This window comes from Haemorhous mexicanus, chromosome 2, assembly GCF_027477595.1.
Source record: "Haemorhous mexicanus isolate bHaeMex1 chromosome 2, bHaeMex1.pri, whole genome shotgun sequence".
Taxonomy (NCBI): domain Eukaryota; kingdom Metazoa; phylum Chordata; class Aves; order Passeriformes; family Fringillidae; genus Haemorhous; species Haemorhous mexicanus.
The window spans coordinates 89608649-89633727 of record NC_082342.1 but is presented as its reverse complement, the minus strand read 5'-3'; the positions used below and the strand labels follow the sequence as shown (position 1 = coordinate 89633727).

Sequence of the window (25079 nt, the reverse complement as noted above, 5' to 3'; positions counted from 1 at the left end):
TGCATTAGTATTTGTGCTTTTCTTTTTTTTATTTCCTATGCCTCTTCTCATCGCTGGTGAGGATTTTTCTATATCATCCCTTCATAACATAACAAGTTAAACCACACACTTCTCTGTCCCTGTTGGTCTCCCCGTCTGATGAATGCTCTATAAACTTTCTATTTTCCTCCTTTTTTGAGTACAGATCCGTTATTGTCTGCAGTGGATACATCCTTTCTCTCTGCTCCATCATTTTGAGAAGTTCTGTAACAAACTAATTTCTACAGCATTTTATCAATTGTGTCTTCAGATTCTGTTTCTTGGCTGCCTCTGCACGTGGTCCTGGTCTTCATCCATCTATTTAACAGCTTGAACATTGCCTGCAGGCCTAAATGCTTAGTACATTTCCAACAACATCAAAAACAAAAATGATTGTAAAATGCTTTCTGCAAGGAAAAATTATGGAGGAGAGTCCACCAGTAGAAAACTAGAGTTACAAAATAAGAAAATATTCAAAGGGGGAAAAGAATTAAAAGGATTAGAGAGCTTTTGTAATTAATTACATTAATTTATGCTCCCTGGAGAAGAACCTTCAAGGAAGCTGAAAATTCTACTAAAATATAACTATATTCTTTGCCTCACAATCCTTCTTTATATATATATCTATCTTGCTCAGGGAGTGGGAAATGTTGTTTTTCATGTCACTAATGGTCATGGCATAATTCCAAGTTTTCTAGTGACCTTTCCTTGCTCCGTGATGAACAGTTGCATCAATAACACAAATTCATGAATAAATCATTCAAACTCATACAACTTCAGCAAATAATTTGATAATAAGGAGTCTTAAGTCTGCTTATCCTAGACACTCCTCATTCATATGTGGAATTTTTTTGAATAGTTCCACTGAATCCAAAAAAAAGAGAGAAATCTAGCCTATGATTTAAAATTCAGTATTTTTGCTATTGAGATACATCTTCTACTTTTTGAATTTGAGACCTTAATCCTGGACTGGGAGTGATAAGGTCTCTCGTGGAGAGAACGGAAATACCTCCATGAAAATGGCCCCTGTCTAGTCGATTTGATACCTCTGGTTTTGTCCGATTTGAAATAAGCAGATAAACATTTAGGTGTGACTTCAGGTTATGTACTTTTATTGAGTTTTATTTTGAACATAAAGAGCAAGTGAGTAAGAAACTCTCTATGCTGGGTGCTGTGAAAATATTTAATTTTCAAAATGTCATCCTTTGCTCCAAAAATTTAACTGGGGAGATATCAAACACCTAAACAATCAGATAATCAGATAAGGACTGAAAGACTTTAAAACATATTACAAAAATGCAAGATCCTTGGCCAAACTCAGGAAGAATTCACAGTCCACTCCCCAGGTAATTTCTTACAATCAGTCCAAAAAAGCAAAATGAAATTGCTTTGCTCACACTGATCTAACCTTTCTTCACCTATAACATGACTGGGTGCAAGTACAAATGTTGAGGGAAGAAAAGGTCGTTACTGAGGGACAGAGTAAAGATGGAAACTCACACTTCAGCAAGGTAGGTGTGAGATCCATTGCACTGAAATTAACTGAAGACTTACAATTTTTCGAAAAAGAAAATATTTCTACCATTGAGAAGTGTAGATATAGCTATAACTGTGTGAGATACAGTGAAAGAAAGAAGGCAGTGTATCAGGGGGACAGACATTTCTCTAAATTCCTTAAAAGCATGATGAATCCTAATTACTTTTTAATTTCATAAAACCTAGTTCAAGTCAAAAAGTTACTGTCTAGTTCTGCTTCAGTTGTCCATTCCCTATTGCTGGACAAAAGCTTAAAATTTGCTTGGATCAGGGCTGAAGTTATTAGAAACATAAGAATGAACACAAAGCATATTTAGTACTTCAGAAAGTTTTTCAAGTTTGAAAATGTGTGTAAGTTGTGAAGAACAAGAGTATTTTTTGTTCACTCTTTGATCACACAATTAATGGAGAGACATTTCCTGAAGGTCTGAATCACCAAAAAGTTAAGAAAAAATAAGACTGTTCATGTCTTACAATAGGTACATGTAATTAAACAAGGAAATGCTGGAATTTATTTAGACTCTATATCTTTTCTTCTATCATCTTAATAATTAAAAATGTTCTCCTTTTAACATACAGCCTTTGAACAAAAGATCTGAAAATGCTTCACACACTTTACATCAACAGTGATATTGAATCTTGCTTCCTGCAGAAAGGGTCCTCAAGTCAGGCTTCAGTATAAACTTACTTCTTTCTGGTATTATAAAGTTGACTTTTGGAATTTAAAAACTAATAAATCCCAAGAATTTATGTTCAAAGAAAGATATTACCAATATTTTTAAAAGCTATGCTAAAATCACTGAATTTATGTCTGGTGCCTATATGGAAATCAGTATTTAAAAAAAAAAAAAAAACAAACCAACCACACACAAAATTACAGATTTAAAAAGCTTCTATTAATTTACAGGAAGCAAGATGTTGTTTTCAGAGTCTGCAGCCAGCACACCTCAGTGTTACATGCCAGGTTTGTATCCATGGGGATGGATAAAGCCATGGGAGATACATTCGGGCTAATAATAAAGAAGGTAATGGGAAGAAAAACTTCTAGAGCAAAATCAAACCAGAGATATAGGTATAGCAACACAAACAGAGATCTCATCTGAAAAGCAGGTCACCTCCACACCAGCTAATGAAGGCCTCTCCCAGCACCAGAAAAGGAAAGTCCTGCCCCTAAGCAAACCTGAGATTTCGTGGGCATGGCAGAAAAAACAAAAAAATCTGGGTGACACCAGAATGACAAAGGACATGAAGTCAAAAAGTAATCACTCGATTTGTGTTTTAAAAATATTTCACACTTTGTCTTGACTTTTCCAGTGTATGGAGATATACAATGTATATGTGAGAACACAGCAGTGTGCTTGGGCATTTCTGGAAATAAACAGAACTGAGAGGAAGGAGTTAAAAAAAACAGTGGTTAGTACCTATTCAACACTTCTACACAGCTTTTGAAGCAGAAGCAAGAGGTAAAGTGTGCTCATTTGCATATTTAGGCATGATATGAGCTAAGATACTTATTTTCCACCCAAAGTCTCATATCATAACCTCCAAGGGCTTTGTGACAAGGACTGCTGCAGCACATCTGCAAACCTACCATTAAAATCTTGTGGTCATTCAGAGAGTAGCCCGTAGTGTCCATTGGGAGTACTGCAGTCTGTCAGCCAGCATAAATTGCATCTTCAGCACTGCTGAGTGAATGGTTAACATTACCTAGGCCTAGCCAAGAAGTGGAATACTTTCTTCACTATGCAATAAAGTGGAAGACAACCACATGAACTTACTGCTGGGCAAATGGAGACTGACAGGGACAGTAAGAGGATATTCAGGGTAGCTGGTGCCTTTTACAAGACTCTTTTAGAAATGCAATCTTTCTCCTTGACTCTTCTGCTTGAATTACTACATCACCTTGAAAAGGAAGCTTGGCTTTGCTGGATTGCTTGCCTTTCACTTTTCCCCAGCTCAGTGACATCAGACAGTAGACAGAATATCTAGTTTTCAAGACATATTACACAAACTAAAAAGCTTTAGCTTTGGGTTTGTCAAGTAAGAAATGGAAATGCTATATTCTGACTGTCTGACAGCTATTTGTCTCAAAGTGTCCTGACATGATAGGTAAAATGCGAAATACAGGAGCACCTGTTTGTCTAAAATCCCAGTCCCAAACGCAGCTCCCTGAAACTGGGAATATTTGGTTGCAGAGCTAATTCGTACAATGCTACTATGTGACCAACCCAAATCTGAAAAGAGAGGAGATGCTCAATTTATGCTACAGCAGTTGACTAAAACTTGAGCCTAAAGTCCCGCTTTCAATTCATCCTCGTCTGGCCGATAAGGCTGTGACAGCCGTGGCGCTGTTCAACACCACCCTACACCACCATAGGAGCTTTCAACAGCTTCAAGAAGGACCAAAACCACAGATGTGAACAGGATATTGATGGGAGTTTACAGCTGGAGCTGTCATTTGTCCTACTAAAAGTCCATTTGCTTTTTGGAGGGAAGCAATCTCAGCTTTTAATTATAAACGGCCCTAAAGCACTAACATTTTCTTCCTCATTTACCCTACTAATTAGTGCATTATATAGCATCATTATTGGTGACAGTGAGAATGCTAATAATTAAATCTATTTCAAATGGACTCTCCCTGCCCAAAGCTATGGAACTGACCAGTTATATAGAAGAACATCTCAAAAATGCATCTCAAAAATGAAAACCTACTGCACCTTTTCAAAACAAGGTACCTTGCAGGAGCTTGTGAAATCTATCTATAGGTGCATCTTCTTTTAACACTAGTGAAATAAGAGTCAAGCAGATTTCAGACCAGACTGATTTAACTAGAAATATAGGGGAAAGAATAAATGTAACTAATTTTCAAAAGTTTTTGTTCGTTTACTAACTGAATGTTCAACCCTCAAAGACTTTTCACATTCATATCTGTATTGACCTATGATGAATAATTTTTATTTGGGGTTGTTCTATTGCTTGTTCTTCTAAACAGTTGCTTGGCCCCAGACAGGTGCCATTCAGTACAACTTGGAGAGGGAGTACTTGGGCCCGTGTCAAGGACAAGTCCAAATGCAGCCAAGGCTCTGAGGACTGCACCCAGTCCTCTCAAGGTACAAGACAGAAAATACACACCCTTTCACCTACTTTATCAGTGAACCATCAAATCCCTTTTTTTCCAACGAAAGAAGGATACAGAAGCTTTCCAGAGGCGATACAGCCAACATCTGCCAGGGCATACTTTGATCTGGATAAATGCCAAATAAAATCTAGGGCAAGGATAAAAAATAAACACTCATTAGTAACACAAAAACTGCCAAAGACCTGCTATCTTATCTCAAATACTTTAAAAATACTCTTTCAACTTGCACAATCTCACAACTGTGAGATTGCTTCAGTATTTTTAAGTATAATTCCACCACAGATAAAAAGCATCTCTGGGATACTTAACAAGTGTAAGTAATATTCCTTCAGTTAATTTACAGCCAAAGTCACATATTTTATGCACTTTTTGAAATGTCTCTTAGGTCAATCTTCAGGATCCTTCTGGAAAGCAGCACCCACACCCGAGGAAATGCAGAGTGTCTTCTATTTTCTTCCTGGCATGGAAGCCATGCTACCCCAAAAGGAATTCCTCACAGCCACTAAAAAAATAAACTCCAACTTTTTAAAATTTTTCTCTAGACTTTCACTTGAAGATTTTGCTGAATTTGAAGATTTTGCTAAGAGAGGGCAGCACTTAGGCCACCTGAAGGAAATGCCAAACTCCCCATCACCTTCTGCCTTTGACACTGTGAAGTGCTGCCATTGCTGCAGCATCCTCCCAAGCACAGCTTTCCCTATGAGCATTCTTCAGGTGTCAGGATCAAAAGACCCATCCTAAATTCAGCAAGCATCCTTAAGGGACCCACAAATTTGGCCTTAAGCTGCTTCTTCCTCCAAATCAACTGCTGGTCCACACTGTCCTGAGAGGTGACTAGTGCACCAAATAGGACTATGACTAGGCATGAAACCCTGTACAGTATTGTCAGTTTTTGCCTCAAGACACTTTCTGTCTGCTAAGAGAAAATATCATAACTGATTTTGAACTAATTCTAAAGAAATGGGGCCAGGGGAAGACTACAAATTCGATACTTACAGAGCAGACAACAACGAAGATAAAGAGGCCTGAAATTTTCAGGAAATTTAGACAGCATCTGAAACACAAGGAAACATATTTACTATCTGGCTAGTTTAAGAACAACCTTTTCTATTCTCTTAACAGCTCTGACATTTCAGAAACATCATGGTAAGCGCTTATGGGGGATAGTACATCACATCAGAGTTCAGACAACACAAAGCAAGGTCAGCAAGGGCTTGGGAAGCCTTGGTGACCATCAGGGCTCCTGCACCAGCTCTGCTGCCAGATGGATCTCAGTGCACAGGAAGGAGGATTGGTCCCTTGGAAAATCTAAGGGAAAGCTGCAGAATGAGCCGGTGCTGGATCCTGGAACCACTTGTGCACTACTACTGCTGGCCCCTGGCAGACCCTAATCCTCCTCAGGTGATTCTTGTCTCTCCCAGAGAGGCAAAGGAGCATTGCTGTCACAGGGAGGTGGCATGGCTGTACTGAAAACACGGGTTGTTGCATAGACAGATGGTGTCATGAGCAACTGCCTCAAAAATGGACTTACAATGCACACCCTGAAAAGTATTAGAAAATGCAGTTTGAAGACCAGAACAAGCTGTAAGAATCTTCTGGGTTTAAAAGTATCTTTTAAAACCAAATATACTTTATGAGCATAAATCTACTAACAAAACAGATTTTTTTTTCCCCATGGCAGGCCTGTGCCCATTGAAGGAATGCCCTGTTCCAGAAATGAGATGTCACAAAATATTCCAAATTGTCCAAGCTTACTACTGAGTGGGTTAGGCAAGAATAACTCTAAATTAAAATGTGGATGTTGAAAATGCATGGTCTTGAGAAAGAAATCTTAAGATTTAGCATTTTAAATTACCATTTTTTAATCTTATTCAAAAGACAACTCAACTAAAAAATTTCTGACTGCCCATCATTATGTTATATTGATGCCTTAATTTACAGAAGCCTTTATGTAGGTTTGACCTCGTTACATATTTTCATTTTGAAAGCATCAATATTCTCATTCTGGTTTTTTTTTCAAAAGTAAACATTCAAACCTTGTTTTTCTGACAGAATGACAAATGCAGGGCTTGATTTAAACCTGATGACAAGCAAGAAGGAAAACATTTCAAGTTACCAGGATAATTAGTTGAAAAACAAAGAGTGCAATAAAAAGCTGCATTGACAGATGCTACAGGACAAAATATTAACCCAGAATAGTCTGAAGAATGTTAGAAATAATTTTTAATCACCATGGAAATAACTCCCTAAATCAATTAATTGACAAAAAAGCAACAGAAATTACTGGAGACCATTTTTCAAAAACATTGTTTTCCAAAGTTTCCCCCTCTCTAGAATTTTCCAAACAGCAGCGAATAAAAACCAGCCGCTAATAAAAATGTGTTGTCACAAACTGGTACAAAGGGGCTAAAGTCCCCTATTTAATTCAAGTGGTAACAACTTTACCCAAACTTTGCACAGCATGAAAATCTAGAGAAAGAAGAGGAGAAAGAAGCCAGTTAGGTGGTTTCTTCTGGAAATTCCAAGTAGACCTGCTCTATTGAAAAGCAAGATGGCAGAGTGAGGAAGAAAGAAATACAGGCATGAAAAGAAAGGAATGATGACACAAGCCATTATCAGCACTTCATCACTGATAATGTCTTTTGGTATTAATGTGATTTATGGAAAATACTTAGTGACAGTTTAGTCATAGATCCTCTATCCTGCTGGTCAATTCTATCCATCTTTACATTACAGTTTCCTTCTGGAATTTTGAGAATTTATTAGGTTATGAATTAATAAATTGTAATGCAGACTGGTTTCATTTTAATGTACTTTATATTTTCTGTTTGCACTCTGGACTTACAATTTATAGTAATAAAAAATTATTATTAAAAAACCCTTGATTTTAGGACACAAGTGAAATAAAATGTTGATTAAGCACTTATAAATTAATAACCACTTGTTTGTAAATAACAGAAACTCATCCAAAGGAGCTGGCAAGGTGTAATAAATACAAGGTTTTGGAAATGGTTTTAATAAATATAAAATTTAGAAGGGTCTTTTCCTCCCATCTGCTTGTTTTCATGACATTTTGTATTAGGGAAGCAGCATTTTTAACAGCTTACATTTGAGACATGATCAGCTTTGGACTCACCCGTGGTTTGCAATCTGTCTCTTCCTACCGTGCTAATCTGGCACAGTGATGCAAGTGCAAGCCCTGTGCCAAATCCTATGCTGATATATGCTTCCAGTACAATTCTATCTGACTTCAGTTGGAAATGCACGGAATATAAATCTACGAAAAATTTCACCCCCTCTTCTAAGCCAAATGATTTTTGATCTGATCTGCATATGGTGTTGGGCAGTTTAGCATCATTTGTTATCTCAGCAGCGCTGTGCTGATTTACAACAGCCAAGGAGCTGATCCCATATGTACTTCTTGCACTTCAGCAGTGAAAATATTTCGAGGGAACTTCTGCCAGAAAAACTTGCTCCTTCCCGGTTTATAAACCTAAGCTGTACTGGAAACAATGGATTTCACACTCCCAATTGATACCTTTGTTCCATCAAATACCAGGGAAATCTACCACAAATGTGAAGAAAAACATCTGCCAAACTTCTTTGCATGTGCTCACATTGCACTAATTGCAGTCATTGGAATTCTCCCGCTCCATTTGTTCAGCAGCAGAGTGGGAGAGCACAAAACCATATGCACAATGAGAAGAAAACAATTGTGAAGTGATGAGCTAAAACAACATACAGATTGGGAAAAGCCGCTGGAAAGGCACAGCAGATCAACAAGGAGATGTGGACCTGCAGTTCTGGGCTCCATGAAAACCCTGCAGAGCTATCTACAGACACCAAAACAAACTAGAAAAGGCATTGAAGCTCTAGAAGGGGCAGAGGGAATTAGTATCCAAGATTAAAGGTTTTGCTAGTTAAACCCCCAGCAAAAATATCACAAGAAAATTCGAAGTTATGCTCTTATCATATTGCTATCTTTTAATATATTAACAGATTCATTTTCCTCCATGCCCTAAATGAAGTAAAAGACTACTTTGGGTAAAGAGTGAAATGTATTAATGTTGTCCAAGATGGAAAAATGCTCAGTTATATTTTGCTTTGTGTATATGTGAAAAACTACTGGAATGACTACAGAAGAGCTTTTACATACATATTTGACTTAAAGTGAAGCTACAAAACACTGAAGAAAAAAATGCTGTGGAATCAACCACAGGGTTTTTAAAAATTATTTAAAAGAAATGCTAAAAGCAATACAGAAGGTATTTAATTACAAATTTAGACAGGTCTTATGATTGATTCTTCTTAGAAGAAGGGGCTGTTAATCATTATGGAGAGTCTGTAATCAGTTTTGAACTATCAATGGCAAGATACAGTCTAAATATAGAGTCCTATTTTATTAATTTACATAAAATAATTTTCTGGACATCTATGAATAAAAACAAATACATGCAGAAATTAAAAAAAAATAATAATGTTTGAATTCAGACCTCATCTTTGATAAATTGAACTTGACATGAAGGTTGTCCAAGATTTCATATTTCTCAGAAGAAGCAGATCTGGGAAAACTTGTCATTTCACTTTCCAGTTGAAACCTTTGCTCAAATTCTGCAGAGCTGTTGTCCCATGAATCATCATCTGTGGTAAAATCTGGATTATGAAGAGCCATACACTGCAACCTGTCACACATTTTCAGTAAACATAATAAAACAAAACAGTGTTTTATTTCAACAGGTAGTAGATGCAACTGACCTTGCAGAACCTCATGTTCACTCTGAGATTTTTATGGAAAATTTCATAGAAAGAGATTTATTCAGTACAGACCCAGGTCCCCTTGATGACACAGCTGAGTAGACTGGGGAGCAAGAGCAAAAGACCCTGTGACATTTAGGTGCATCTGAGAGTACCAGTTCTCTGACACACCAGGCAGATGTATTTCAGGATTTGGTGTGCAAGCTCCGTCATGAGGATTTTCCCTATAGTTCTGCTGTGTCTTTCAGTGCACTTTATGTAACAGCACATGGAAGAAATAAGAGCACAGAACCTGCAGCTGTCTATGCTTAGGGCTCTCTAATCACCCTGACCTCACACCTTACATCCTTCCCTTTTTTCAGCCCCTTCTCTGCTACCAAGGTCCTCTAGAGTAATTTTCTGCTTTCAGCCCCTGCTATTCACTTTATTTCCCAGCAGGTTTGGTGTTAGGATATAAGAAAGAACCACATACAACTAAATAGAAGAGAACTTAGGAAAAAATATTTAGAGAAAAATGAAAGTAACTCACCCATTTTCCTCTGGGGAAACCTTCAGTAGTGGTGTCTTCTCTGTAAAAACATTGGTTTTTGACCTCGAGCTGAATAATTTTGAAAAATTGAAGTGATATCTTTGGAGGGAGAAAAAGAAAAGAATAGTAAGTCTGCGGCAAAATTATTCACTAAAGATCTACAGAATATTTTGCTAAAAGTCCATCTAATTAGTTAAGTACGCTTTAAGAATGGTGTTGACCTAAATTGGGATTTTCATTCCTTAAGTTTGAGCTAGTCATGGTTGTTACTTTCTACTCACAGGGGACTCATTCATATAAGTTTACACTAACATACTTCATAAAATATGATATAATAGAAGATCTTATTTCCCATAAATTTTATTTGAGATATGGATCACCACCTACAAATCTCTGAATCAAATCTCTACAGCAACCTTGGTTCTCTTGGTATTAGGGAAGAAAATCTGAATACACCTACTTCATTTCTGCATTTCTGCAGCACAATCCCTTCCAAAAGGTTTCTGTCAAGTCCTGGTGTTGCAGATAATTAAACAGTGTAAGCTACTTTTTGCCATATTGCAGCTTAGCATTGGGAAGGAGCTTTTTGCTAAAGAATAAATCCCCAAACTTAAGAAGCAGCTGAAGACAATCAATCACAATCACAGAGGTCTGGCTTTGGGGCAGACTTCTGGTAGAGACTAAGTAATTGAGCCATTCTAGACCATGTTCCCATGACCAGGCTCTTTCAGAGAAATTTCCTATCAAAATCAACATTATTCAGGTACACTCAGATTTATTCCATTCAAAACTGTAGCCTCCCACCACCAGAAAGTCTCGAAGAAATATGCTGGCCATACAGTCAAAATGCAGATCTCAATACACCCAGAGGAAACCCACTTGGAGGAAACCCAAAATTTCTTCCACTATTGCTTGTCTGTGAGGAGAAAGAAATGATAAAATCATAAACTTCTAAACAAATACACAACAGTGACTGGTTATTCAGTCCTCTAAATATAAGGACAGCTCAAAAAGAAGGATTTGCATATTTGACTTTATAACACGATGGAAGACAGTAAAGTTTCTTGCAATTTGTCGAGCTGCGTCTCAACTTTGACTTTGTAAAATTAAAACCTCCAGGTACTGCTTTGGCTTGTTTGTTCAGTAGTGTTTTCAGTCAGAAGATGTGCTAGGTGCAGAGCAATTGGATATGCTTATTTCAGCTTTGAATGGCCACTATGCTCATTCAAACTCTGCTGTAAGTCACATATTTTCAGTCTCAACTGAAGAAACGGAAAGAGTTAGAGAGATTCAATTACCCAGTACCTCATGTTATATGTTGGGCAGATTACAACTCAGGTGCTACATTGCACTGACAGTTCATCTGTGAAGAGATGATTGCATAATCTGTAGCTATCAAAGTGCTTCCTTTTCAAAGCAGGAGAGTATCATTCACACACAAGAAAGTCTAAGTGGAGAAACTGTTATTTTGAAGCAAGTACTCGTCTAATCTCATCAAGGCTTTCAATGTAAAAAGCTACCTAGAGCTTTTACGAAATGGAACCCATAGGGATAGCAGGAACACCATCAGGGCTTTAAATGTGTGCTTACCATGCATTGCTGATATACTTCTGGCTAATCCCAACATCCCACTATATTCAAAATCTGCATTCAAATGGGGCGATTTTTATAATTATTATAAATGGACCTTGAATGTGGGAGTTCAGAAATTTCACTAATGAAAAGACCATTTACTGTTTCTACTTTTAAACACAACAATGTCACTTGTTCCATAGGGAATAAAAGGTTTCAAATTATACATAATATGTGCTGTTCTGATCTTACCTCACCTTGTGCACCTATTAACCTTTCTGCACTTCCTTTTGTTCTTTTCCTCCTGGGATGTGTAAAATCTGAGACTAGTAACCAGACACTTTCTACAAAAACTTCCATTTCTTCTAATTGTTAGGGGTTGACACCAACATTGCTTTATGTTACACAGGCATATGTATATCCACTGACAATCCACACCTCAACAGCTCTTCACGACTACTGTGAATAACCAGCTTGCAAAAAGTGTCGAAGGACGAAGCAACCATAGGAATGGCAACAAGAAAAGGAGTATAAAGGTCAGGTGAAAGATGGCTTAAGTGACAGAACCTGAGGTGAAGAATCCAGAATGCTAATTAAACACAACACCTTCACTTAGATATCACCTTCACTTTCTTCTTACACTTTGTTATCCCCTCTTGCTGGTATAGGTCCTGTCACTTTTAAATGGAGCTGTGGAGCTGAACAGATGGCCAAGAATGACGAAGACAGAAAAAAAAAGGAAAAGGTCTTCAGATAAAGTAAAAACAATTAGTACATGACAACAATTTGCAGAGAATAAAAACACATGGACAAGAATAAGCAGCAGGAAACAGCCAGTCTTGACAAAACAAAAATAATTAGAGAAAAAGCAGAAGAGCCTCAACTCCCCTATGATGTGATTATTCTAATTAGAGAATGAGAGTCATATAAACAATAAAGCTAATTAGGGCATAAAGGAATCTTGCAGGCTGAAAGATCTAGAAAGAAAAGTTGTGAAAACATCATTTAAAAAATTGCAGGGACTATAAAAATGAAAGTCATCCTTGAATAGAGAGCCTAGCACAGACCCCTCTGTGCCCCTCATACTTCTGCAGAGATGCCGGAGGTGCAATTTAATCATCCACTTATTCCAAAGATGAAAGATCATCTGCAACAAAAACCTAGGAAAGCCCAAAGACCCCCTGCTGATAGAGGAAGTCTGCAGTGCTCAAAAACCATCTTAGTATAATTCTTAGTGCTCCCCAACCCTGCAAGAAGCTGGTAATTGGGAAGCTGTGTAAATAGGAATCAAATCAAAATGTAACACATCTCAAGACCTGGGGTCAGGTCACACTTTCAGTGTTTCTTCCTGAACAAATAGCTAGAAACTTTGGTTATATCCATATGCTAGAATGGAGTGCAATCCACCTCTACTAAGCAATTCAGCAGCATTACCAAGAGGCTAATCACCAGGTCAACTCATTAACCAGTTATGGGTAGGCCTGTTCACAGGATGAAATGTCCACTCTAGATTTGCAGGCAAGGATCTGGTAAGCTGGACACCACTTGTGTTCACAGTTCTTCTCTCACAGCTCAGACTCAAAAATCATTAGCATTTTCTACATCGAATAAGAGAACCATAGAATATTTGAGTTGGTCAAACTGGCTTTCTGGAGAGGTACAGAGAGAGCAGGATATTAAAGGAAGAGATGTGGGAGACTCCAGTTGCTCCCAGTGATGGGTTGATGACTTCTGAGACATCAGTCAGAGTTGCTGGCTGACGAGGTCTGCCACTACCTGCAGGTGATACCTTCCTGCTGTCAAGCCCTAGACCTGCACTCTGACCACATTTTCAGGCATTTCCTAATGGTGTTTACACCTAAAATTTTAAACAAAAGTAAAAGGAAGACTTTGTGGTGTGTCCTGATGTTCAGCCATAAGCAACGTTTCAATCCCAAATGCACTACAGCAAAGGACACCAAAGGAAATAAACATCCTACAAGAGCCTGACAAAGTAAAAGGTCATGCTCATCCTAGTCAGGTTGCAAACACAAAATAATCACTAGATCTGACTTGAACCTATTACTTAGCCCCGTATTGAAAAGATTAATCATGGTACACAATGTATTGCTTTCATTCCTTATAATAAAAAAGGTACATTTTAAATATCAGCTAATATAATCCTTCATCTCCCATATGTTATGCCGTGCACGCAACTATCAGTTGGGGAGCTATTTCTATGAAAACAGAAAGCAATAATTCTCACTTCTGTGGGAAAGATTTGGTCAGAATTGAAGAGGTGAATATGGAAGCATATATATTATGTAAGAACATCAACAGTTTTTCCTACAACTTATTGAAAATTTCATTTTATAAAAATTAAAAGAGCAATCTCTTCAGAGTAAAAAAGAGCTAGGATGCTTCCCTGAATTAGTAATCTGACTCAAAACTAGTAACTAAAACCATTATAGCATGACCTTATCACTCTCTACAACTTCCTGAAAGTTGATTGCAGTCAGGTGGAGGTTGGTCTCTTTCACCAGGCAGCAGCTGACAGAACCAGAGGACACAGTCTCAAGATGCATCAAGGCTGACGCATTCCAATACAGGTTGGATATTAGGGAAAAGTGTTTTACAGAAAGGGTGATACAGTCCTGGAATAGTCTGCCTGAGGAGGTGGTGGAGACACCATTCCCTGGATATATTTATAAAAAGACTGGATATGGCACTCAGTGCCATGGTTTAGTTGAGGTGTTAGGGCATAGGTTGGACTCAATGATCTTTAAGGTCTCTTCCAACCTTGTGATTCTGTGAATTCTGTGAATGAGGTTACCTCTTAAACAAAAGCTTAAGAATACTACTGAGCCAAGAGTTTATAACAAATACAACAACTAAGCAAAGTTTCCTAAAAGTCCAGAGTAAAAATATGAGAGGTAATTAATCATGAAGGAGACTAGTCACAACAGCATGAGTTTAATTTATCATTGCTACATTCTTTTAGAATAAAGTCTAATTTCAGAAGCTTCATCTTCCTTAAATAGAAAACTTTCAAACAAATCATATGTACTGAACTAATTACTCTTACCATTACTGTAAAAACAAAACAAAACCAAAATAAAACAAAAACCACAAAGAAAGAAATCCCCAGACCAGCTTTTGATTGCACTTAAAACACATTCTTCTGCCAAGTTGGTATTTATGAGTTTCTGATAAAGTCCACTTTTTGGGGAGCAGTTATGTGGTACAAACTGTGCTGACCAACATCAGAGCATTCAGCTCTTAAACCTTTACCTTTACTGTGCACTAAGCAGCTGTATGCATACATCTGACAACTTTGTCATATACATGTGCCCACACAAAGACACAACCCTCTGCAACAATTTCTCCTCAGCAGTAGCACACCATGGGGAAATTGTTATGACTACCCATCACAACTCAAGTGTGGCACCATCACAACTCAAGTGTGGCACCATCACAACTCAAGTGTGGCACCATCACAAATCAAGTGTGGCAGCTGCTACACTCAGAGTCAAGAGAAGGATCAAAGACTCCAGAGCTCGTATCTCAAAACAGTTTCCAGATATTTCCTGATGACTTCTTTATTTAGCTTCACCAAATCATCAAATAACCTCCAGACCCTTCAAACCCATGCCCCACTAAGATATCAGAAAAATGAGCAATGAAAGCATTATTTAATACAGACTCATTTTCTTTTTTATTTTCTAATTTTCTATTAGACAGGACTGTACAGGATCCTGCAGAGAGATCTCCAGAGAGGGATCCTGAAGGGCTGGCACTGCCTGATAACATGACACTGTGAGAGGTACAGCCAGCTAGCAGGTCAATGTCTTTTGAAAGACATTGAGGTGCATCCAAACAGTAAATAAGGTGGTGAAGAGTCTGGAGCAGCTGAGAGAACTGGGGTTGTTTAGTCTAGAGAAAAGGAGAAGGAAGGGTCAGGGAAGACCTTATCTCTCCCTGCCTGAAGGGAGGTCATAGTGAGGTGGGCATTGGTCTCTTCTACCAAAAAACAAGTGATAGGATGTGAGGGAATGGCCTCAAGTTGTTTCAGGGACAGTTCAGACTGGCTGTTTGGAGATATTTTTTTCACAGAAAGGGTTGTCAAGCATTGGAACTGACTGTTCAGAGAAGTGCTGAGTTACCAGCAGGTATCTCAAGTATTTAAAAGGCATGTAAATGTGACACTTAGGGCCAGGGTTTAGTGTTATACTTGGTAGTGCTGGGAAAGCTGTAGGACTTGATAATCCTAAAGGTCTTTTTTCACCCTAAATTATTCTATTATTCCAAATTGAGAAACGTATGCCATGCCAAGACCCCAGGCAATTAAAGAACATGCTTAAGAAATGTGTAGGGAAATGTGTGCTGAGCTTAAGCTAGATGGAAATGGTTCCTTAGATAGGGCACACACAATGTGGGTGCTTCATTCATTTCTGCTGGATTTGGAAAGTGAACATGTTCTGCAAAGGCAATTTTAAGTTCAAAAATAGCCTGGAAAATAGAGTGCTTCATGTGATTCCTGTTTTAAAATCAAATCAGGCTTTGTAGGGTTATTGTGCTTCTCTGAAAAAAAAAAAAAATGGGTACTTCCACAATTTGGTAATTTTTTTACCTCAAGAGTCTTTGCCTGCCTCTGTCAGGGAAAGTCTCCATCAATAAGACACTGTGGGTAGTAAACAGACCAGGACCTCACTCTAGTGGGTGAAGATAAAAGAAAGGAGTTAACCTCTAAGCTGCCATGAAACATTTCTGACTCTAGCTCAGAGGGGCTGTTCTCCACACTTTTTCTGCTCCCATGTCAGGGTATCATGAGGTCCATCTACCCTGTGGGAGGGAGCCAGGAGCAGGGACTGGCCATGGGTCAGGGCCATGATCTTCCCAAGCAGAGCCTGTCCCATAGCACCCAACAAGGGAGCAGGGACAGTGTGGGAATGGGGACACAGTTGAATCCTGATTTCAAGAGAATCCAGCAGGACCACAGTGATACAGCAGGTCCAAAACCCCACCATTTGAAGGAGTAAGAAGTTGCACTGAAGAGTGTATCTGCTGTTTCCTCCTCTAAATTTTCTGCTTCAGCAAAGGAAATTGGAAAGCTACAGGAGACCACATGGAAAACTGCAGACAGTCTGAAGGAGAAAATAAATTTCAGGAGCAGAGGCTGCCAAAAGAGTTTAGCTGTTAGCAGCTGCCAGCAAGCTGCAAATTTGAAAGATCCATCAGGAGCCAGAACGGGTAGTGGTCCAAATTCCAAACCCCCAGTTTCCCTATGGATTACACTGATAATCTGTTAAGAGGTATTATCTGCAAATGCTGCAGGGTATACTTAAAAATGAGCCTGCAATAGGGAAGCAATTTATGAAGAACATTTAAAGCATGACTGCATTTTTGACACTTTAGTATATTCTGCAGGTTTGGCTTCTAAATGCCAGCATTTTTCCTTGACATTCACAATGGGCTTTCAGCTTAACCAGCTCTGCTGCTAACTGAATTTATGACAAATAAAGGGGGATCACACCTTCTTTCTAGTTCATAAGGAAATTTGAAAAATCTCAAACATTGAAAAAGTTAATTCTTAATTCTTTAACTTTATATCTGATCAGACTCTCTTATAGATGCAATATGGGGTGCTTGAATGATAGAAATATGAACAGAAGAGTAGGTCTGACATACAACTAGGTGATGTAACCATGTCTAGAGAAGGCTGTAATTCACCAAGCATTGAAGTGATAGAATGTTGTCATCTCAAAGGTTTGAAGGAACATAGGTTAAAACATGAAGATTTACTTCAAGAGCAGCTGAATTTCAGAATTATGCAAGAAAAGGACACACTATTAAAACAAGATTATTGGCCATTTCCAAGATGAAGGAACACTTTCATACACAACAGTGAGGGAGAATTATTTTGATAATATTTTCCTTAATCCAAGCAATGTACTGGCAAGCTGCGACATTCATTGATTCTTCTGGCTTTTCATATATCCTTATGCCACTCACCCCAGTTTTGGAGACTGAAAAGAGTAATTAGCTAGCTATACTTAGATATCAAGAAATGAAAAAAAAATTTTTTTTCATTTTCTAAGCATTTCTTTGAAAATTGTTGTTCCATTTATTTAATTCCAAGAATTTTGATATAGGATTATTCATAACTGTAACTTTTAGATAAAAAAAGACTTTGTCACTAAAAAAAAGTGTCTCCATTCCTTAGAGTTAAAAAAAAGGCCAGGCATCTACCAAAAAAAGCATTCAGTAACAGCATGAGAAAATGTGGCTGATTTCTGTGCCTGGAGAGGTGTTACAGAGGCAGGCCACCACACAGCTTAAAAAAAAATCAAGTTGTCATCAAATTAAGCTTTATTTCAAAAAACCCACATGACTGATCCAAAGTACTGTAAGCTTGCTGGGAGTAATAGTTTGTCCTTTGGTCACAATAAAACGAAACACAGTAAGTTTAAGCATACTCATAATTGTTAAGTAGTCCGGTATTACAAAATAGCTAGGACAGTTTATGTAGATTATGATCTTGGTTGACTGGACCAAGCAAAAATACTAAAATTTGCTTCAAAGCTAGAGCATGAGACAAAGCAGACAAAGAAGAAAGAACAGTAAAATTTGCAGATAAATACTTTCTAGTGGGAGATATAGCTGTCATGTTTTGAAATAACACTATTAATTTGATTAAATAATGACATTTTCTTCACTTGGAAGTCCTTCCATTATATTTACTTTTTGAATTATTTTAATTACAATGGAGGTACTAAGAATTTCTTTTCAGGTTCTGGCTGAGCATAAGCACTGAGGTTATTCATATAAGCTTTGCCATCGGAAAGTTTGTTTTAGGATCATTACAGTCATTGTCAAGAGAGAGATCTCCTCAAATAATTTTCATACTCCACATCTCCCATGTTGTCTATACAAGGAACCTGGGGAATTAACTCCGACGTAACAAAAAGATTTCTTCACTGAATGATATACAAGCCTTATACAAGTAATGTCTATATTACAGTGCAATAAAAAGTACTTTTATATGTACATTTTATTTGCACTTAGATAAAATCTATTTTTCATACAGAAGAGTTTTCATAAAAAAAGTTATTCAGTGTTGATTAAGTACACAAAAAAAATCTATCAACAAGTCCTTCCAAACACAACTTCCTTACAACTTCCTAACAAGTAACTTCCAAAACTGAGTAATTCCACATAACTGGTCATTTGCATTCCACCTTGAGTTATATCAGAGACAAAAACTTTTAAAACATTGAAAATCCAAGAGGAACAAGTTAAAAAACCCAAACAGAATAAAAAGGCAGCTCATAACAATAAAATATTTTCTCTTATATTTGGATAATATTCAGTGAAATCATTCAAGAGTAAATGTAGTTTTATCTCAAAAAGATGGTGCTCTTCCCTGCAATACTCCTTCACTTAGATCACTGTTACAGAATAATATACACCTCTTACAAGCCACAGGAAATTCATTCCATAGCCTCAGGTTCTAGTTTGCTACCAGACATCTTTTTTGTCTCAAAAGGCCTTAGAGATCTAGACCCTCAATGAGACAATGTCAGAGAAGGAGAATCTAATCTGTATTGACAAGCAGCTTTGAAACACATATTTTTGACTTATTGCTGACCAAGGAGAGACAAATTTAAGACACAAGATTGGAGTCCATAAAAACATCCAAATGAAATTCTCAAAGTAAAAAGAAGGAGGGAAGAAAAACAACCACCAAACAAATCAACCCAAACACCAAGGATTATAAATAACACATTCCAAAGAAATTCTGGCAATTTGATTTTCTCATGCAGGGTATCATGCAAATTATATTTGGCAAATCCCCCATAAAGTGGGCTAATTGACCACAAAAAAAAAAAAAAGAAAAAGAAAGAAAGAAAAAAAAAGGAAAAAAAAAAAAGGTTATTACAGCTTCTCTTTCTCCTGATTTAAACTCTAATCCTTCTCCAGGTAAGAACATACTGTTGTGCACAGAAAAATCAAAACCAGAATCACATCTCTCAGGATTCAGAAAGAAATTCCTCTTCCTACACAGCAGATGGCTTTGTTCCAGCAGCATAATTTAACTGTACATCTTATTTCTTAATACACTTTTCCCCTCCCTGTCAAAGAAATGCCAGGATGCCAGACTCTTTCCTCCCAGGCACCTCATTCCCTTCAACCCTATACAGAATGGAATAACTTTGGTTACTCCATAGTGTCACAGAGGTGACTTTCTTCCATGTTGTTCCTCAAACAGCACGTTCTTCATGAAATACGTCATAATATTTGTTATGTATGTTTTAAAAATTAGCACCAACCCAAAGCTAAATAAATCCTGAATACTGATCATCAAAAAAATTGATAGAATAATAACTCTTCATATAGACATGAAAATCTCTGGCCACACAGAAATGAGGTTACATAAATAAAACTTCATTCTGTGCTCCTAAAAGAAAAAGAAAATACAAAAAGGGAAAGTGTCAGTGTGCCTGACTTAAAAAGAAAATTGTTCATCAAGGAATTATGTGCAGAAAAGGGGAAAGCCCATGCTGACAGGGCTGCCCTATGTTAGCAGCTTCTGTACCAGCAGCAGAACACAGCTAATACAGACAGCTAAAGACAGAAGAAATTTCACAGGTGTTTTGATTCCTCAAGCAGATACAGTGCCTGAATAATCTATTCCTTTTTCAATCAAAAACACTTGTTAGCATTCTTAAAAGAATGAACTGAAACTACAATTTAAATGTTAAATAAGCAGTTCTTGTCATTTGCCATGTGTTGAACCAGACAGTTACACAGCTATTTGGTTATCCACTCAAATAGATCAAACAGGCTTCATTTTCTTGAACCAACAGTGCCTCCAAATAAGAAAAGCTTGAAACATAAGAAAAGGAGCTGACAAACACAATTGTTGCATATATTTTTTCAATAAAACAACTCCAGAAATTGTTGTCAACAGTTGCTGTATCAACAACTCTCTTTTTAATACTATCTGCACAGGCACTTTGCAGAAAGAAAATATCCATAGAGTGGGACATAGCAGGAAAATTGAAGGATATTCTGACAAAATGGAAATGCAAAGGAGCCAAGTAAGTGGATACTCTTGGCAGGAGAGCAAAACATAAAATAACAAAAAAACCACAATAAACAGCAAAAAAACAAACAAAAAAAAGACACTAAAGTTCCCATTAATGAGACACCGTTATTAAAAGTTAATGTGGAAGTAGGCCTTCTGCGCCTCAATAAAGAACACAGAATAACAGTTGTTCTTTTTTACAAAAATAACAGTTTAGAGGGCAAATAATGTAGGTTCATTTGAGTCATGGCATTTAGAAGTAGGTTATAATAAAAAAAAAATGTTTTAAAAACAGATAAATATAAAATGTTTATGAGAAGTAGAGGTCCATAGTGTGTTGTCACAGAGAAAAAAAATCACTTTGTACTATTTTACGATTATGGAATATGAAAATTAATTAGAATACTGGAAGAACTGAAGCTACAGGAATGATTTCCTCCAGTAGCATTAGGAAAAAGAGTGGGCTGAAGAGAAAAAAAATAACATGACACATGGCAGAGCTAAAAGAACAGATTTTAACCTAAGAGAAACTTAAGAAATAAGCATGTGAACAAATTTTTAAAAGGGCATTGTTTAGAGAGGATGGACTCCATCGACATTTTTTATTTGTCACGAGGTGTGGCTGCAGTCTCAGCTCTGAAGTATTTTTCCAGTTTATCTATTAGTTTGTTTTGGTCAATAATCAAATGCTGTAACCACAATAGGAGAATGCATGTTCCTACTTGCAACTTTATTGTTAATGCAGACCCTCATTCCTGAAGAGATACAGATGCAGCACAGGTGAGGTCCAGATGATTAATTTTGCATCCAAATAAATAAATTACATTACACATAAGGAGGCCAGTGTCAATACTTAATTTATATGATCTCAAAGTATTACATGCATGACCTGAATCTTTTCAGGTTCATACAGAGTTTAGGAAATATGAAGACCCAGAATTCTCTGTTCTCCAACGTATCTACTTGAGCCTAAACCATTTTCAGAGTGGTATATCAAAAAAATTAAATGATCAGTCCTACTCCAAATTGTAAATAGATCGGTACATTTGTTAACTTCTTTTGATGTAGAGTTCTTGTGTGTTCTGCCTCACAAATATCAGATTTCCAGCTGAAGGAAAGCATGACAAGTCTAACAAAAACAGTGTTGCTCTATCAACTTTTGTCAACAGAAAAATAGATCCAAAACTGTGATTAGCAAAATATCCATGCATACAAGTCCTTATGACAATCTATCATTCTCTTCTGCCAAGTACAGTCTTTCTTCTGTCAATACTTCCATTCAACTAGGAACAGGTCTGCAAAGAGTGCTTGTTGTTATTTTATTTAAGGTTAAAAAAACAATAGTTTTCCAAACACTCATGTTCAGTTTTTTTACTCTGAAACATCACTACTTCTTACACTTCTGATTTGGCTACGTTTTGGCCACATACTGCAGTATGCCAAGTAGATGTGACCCAAAAATAATGTCTAAAATGCATTAATTCCATTGCACCACTTTGTAGAGCTTTTTTTTTTTTTTATTGGCCTGTACTAGAAAGCACTGGGAGGCCCAACATACAGAGCACAGAGCAGACTGGAAACAAAGATATATGCTGCCAATGGATACCACAAAACCCCACATATTTATATAATATTGCAACATAGCCCTTCTCTTTTAGCTTATATGACTAAAGACACATCAGAGAAAACAGAAGGGTATTCCTCGTTACCCTCATTCTGGGTTTATTCTTCCTTTTGGCAGAACAATTCATTACATTCAGGTTCATCCTTTTCACTGTACGAGGTTTACATGCTGAAGCAGCTGTCAATAGACTCGTAAAGAGGATTGCAGGTCACATGTCATTGACATGGCTGAGGAGGTAGAATTGCTCCTATCACATCTAGGAAGATTAGAAACAAAAGAGTATTTGAAACTGCTTTTACTTTTTTATTTTCTTGGCAGCAGAGAGAATGAATTGCATAAGACCACAAGAGTGGGAGGAAAAGTCACTGCAAAATATTTACTCTACGCTACTCAGGGTTAGACTTCTTACAGTAAATTCCTCAAAAGCATAGTGTTTCCTCCTCAAATATCAAGTGCAAAGCCCTGCCAGACATATGAGTTCAATGTGGCTGCCAGGGTGGCCATCTGAGGGACAGGTTTTCATACTTCACCTCAGAGATCTCCACTTCAGGCAAGGGAGAGCTTACAGAAATTCTGCTCAAGGATAGCAGGGAGTGAATGGCAGATGGACTGTGTTTACTGTCCTTACTGACTAGCACAGAAAAGACAGTAGCTCTGAAAGTGTGAGCAAAGCCTTTAGCCTTTCACAGTTGCTTCTGAATTATGTTCATTCACACTGCACTGATTCAACTGCTTCTGCTCCACTTTTTAAACCTGGGTGTGTGTAACTGCCAATCTGTTTTACATTTCACCCTGTCGAAAAGAAATAACATAAAAACATGCAAAGAAAAAAAAAATAAAAAGGAAAAAAACAAACACAAGGGAATTACTTTTGAACCTACCCAGTTCTGACAGCCCTGGCTCCAGCTCACAGTGCTGTCCTTGATGTAGCTCCAACCTGCTGTGGGCAGAGCTCTGTGTGGTCTCTGACTGCTGCTGGTCCATTAGCACAATTATTGCAGGTTGTCCCTGCAGCCCCATTAGCCCCTATCAAGCAGAGAGTTGCTTGCTTTGTCACTGTCTCTAAGCATTTTGGTGACTCATTTATCAGCTTTTGCTCTATTTCAGATAGTAAATCACTTGAGCTCCTTATGTACAGCAGGTTTTTGAAAAAGCCATATGATTTGCCAGACTACAGACTGTGACCTTTTTTTTTTTTACTTCACTGGCTAATTTCTCCCATGTACATTAATCTATTTTTCCATCAACTACATTCAATTTAAAATTAACCTCAGTTCTTTATTATATGACCACGGCTATCTGGGAAATTTTTGCTGCAGCTGAGGAATGATTTCCAGTGCTTTTAACACAAAAGGACAAAACACTCTGATGCCAATTAATTCTAAAGAGAAAGACATTTACAATTTGGGGCAGACTTAAAGATCCCCATCACCATCTAAAACATCTGCTCTAAAACATCTGCTCCTGACAGCAAGCTCTGAAAAGAAAAAAAGGGAGAAAAGAAATATTTCTTTTTGTACTCCCTTCTGGGGTGAGATTGTTTTATTTTATGAGGAATCATAGCCTTCCATGTCTTTATCTTGTTAACATGTCTTGCTTTTGTTTGAAAGACCAAGCTGTAAGTAATTATGAGTGAAAGACATTCAGTGTTAGCAAGGAATGCTGCTAACTTGGCTGTATGGCTTCAGAGTTTGGGACTGACAAGTTCATATTCTTGTTACCTGAAGCTTTGGGTGGAGTTGAGATTTTTTTCACATCTGGGGACTGATTGCATCAGAGTCTAGCTTATAACCACAGCATTAACTTGCTTTTACCTAATTCAATCCATAGCTCAGTACACTGTGTTCACACTCTGTATTTCATGCTGTATTTCACCTTCATCCAGTGTCCCTTTGTAGCTGCATGGAAGAGTTTCCATTCATCTTTTCCAGTACTTCTACTGCCCCTGCATTTTACTGTTATCTGTCCATATAAATGCTTTTCCTTCCACCTCTGTCTCTAAGTCTTCTCTCCTCTTCTGGCAGCAGCTTCCCAGCAGCCTGGGTAGAGGATGAGACAATTTTTTTGGCCAAACATTCAGTATGAGCTAAGCTAACTAAGCTCTTACCTCATCACCCTGGCTATTAGACTAAAGACTGCAAACCCTCTCCTCTCCTCTCCTCTCCTCTCCTCTCCTCTCCTCTCCTCTCCTCTCCTCTCCTCTCCTCTCCTCTCCTCTCCTCTCCTCTCCTCTCCTCTCCTCTCCTCTCCTCTCCTCTCCTCTCCTCTCCTCTCCTCTCCTCTCCTCTCCTCTCCTCTCCTCTCCTCTCCTCTCCTCTCCTCTCCTCTCCTCTCCTCTCCTCTCCTCTCCTCTCCTCTCCTCTCCTCTCCTCTCCTCTCCTCTCCTCTCCTGCCTTTATATTTTCAACAAAATAAGAGTCATTGGAAAGAAGAATCAAGAGTATATAAACAAAACAATGCTGATTAACAAGAAATTTTCTTATAAAATAGAATACCTGAGTAAAAGTTGCTGGTTTAATTGCTGTTTCATTATATATTTAAAAAGTTACACTGAAAGAAAAAAAAATATTGTCTTGGAGTCTGCCAGATGAACTATGGCAGATGTATGTGGATCCACACACTTACCAAGAATTGGGAGATGTGTGTTTAATGCCACTCAGAGGAAAGCAGAAGTTGTGTATCCATTTCCTGCCAAACAACTACATAAAGTAACTCCCACTAGCATTACTTCTTTTTTGATTAGACTATGAAATCAAGACCTTTTTTTCCTCTCCCTCTATGCTCTGCAAAGTTCATAGGCTGCTGCTCCTCCTCAGGCTCATTGAGGTCCACACCTTAA

At 37.7% G+C, this 25079-nt stretch overlaps 1 protein-coding gene across 1 annotated transcript in view; it reads right to left on the bottom strand.

Annotated features, from left to right (window-relative positions):
• OCA2 (OCA2 melanosomal transmembrane protein) overlaps positions 1-25079 on the bottom strand; it is a 186672-nt gene that overhangs the window by 128406 nt on the left and 33187 nt on the right. The window contains 4 exon segments of the mRNA XM_059839443.1: positions 4748-4820; positions 5690-5747; positions 9187-9375; positions 9978-10076. Coding sequence (XP_059695426.1) covers positions 4748-4820; positions 5690-5747; positions 9187-9375; positions 9978-10076 — 419 coding nt within the window.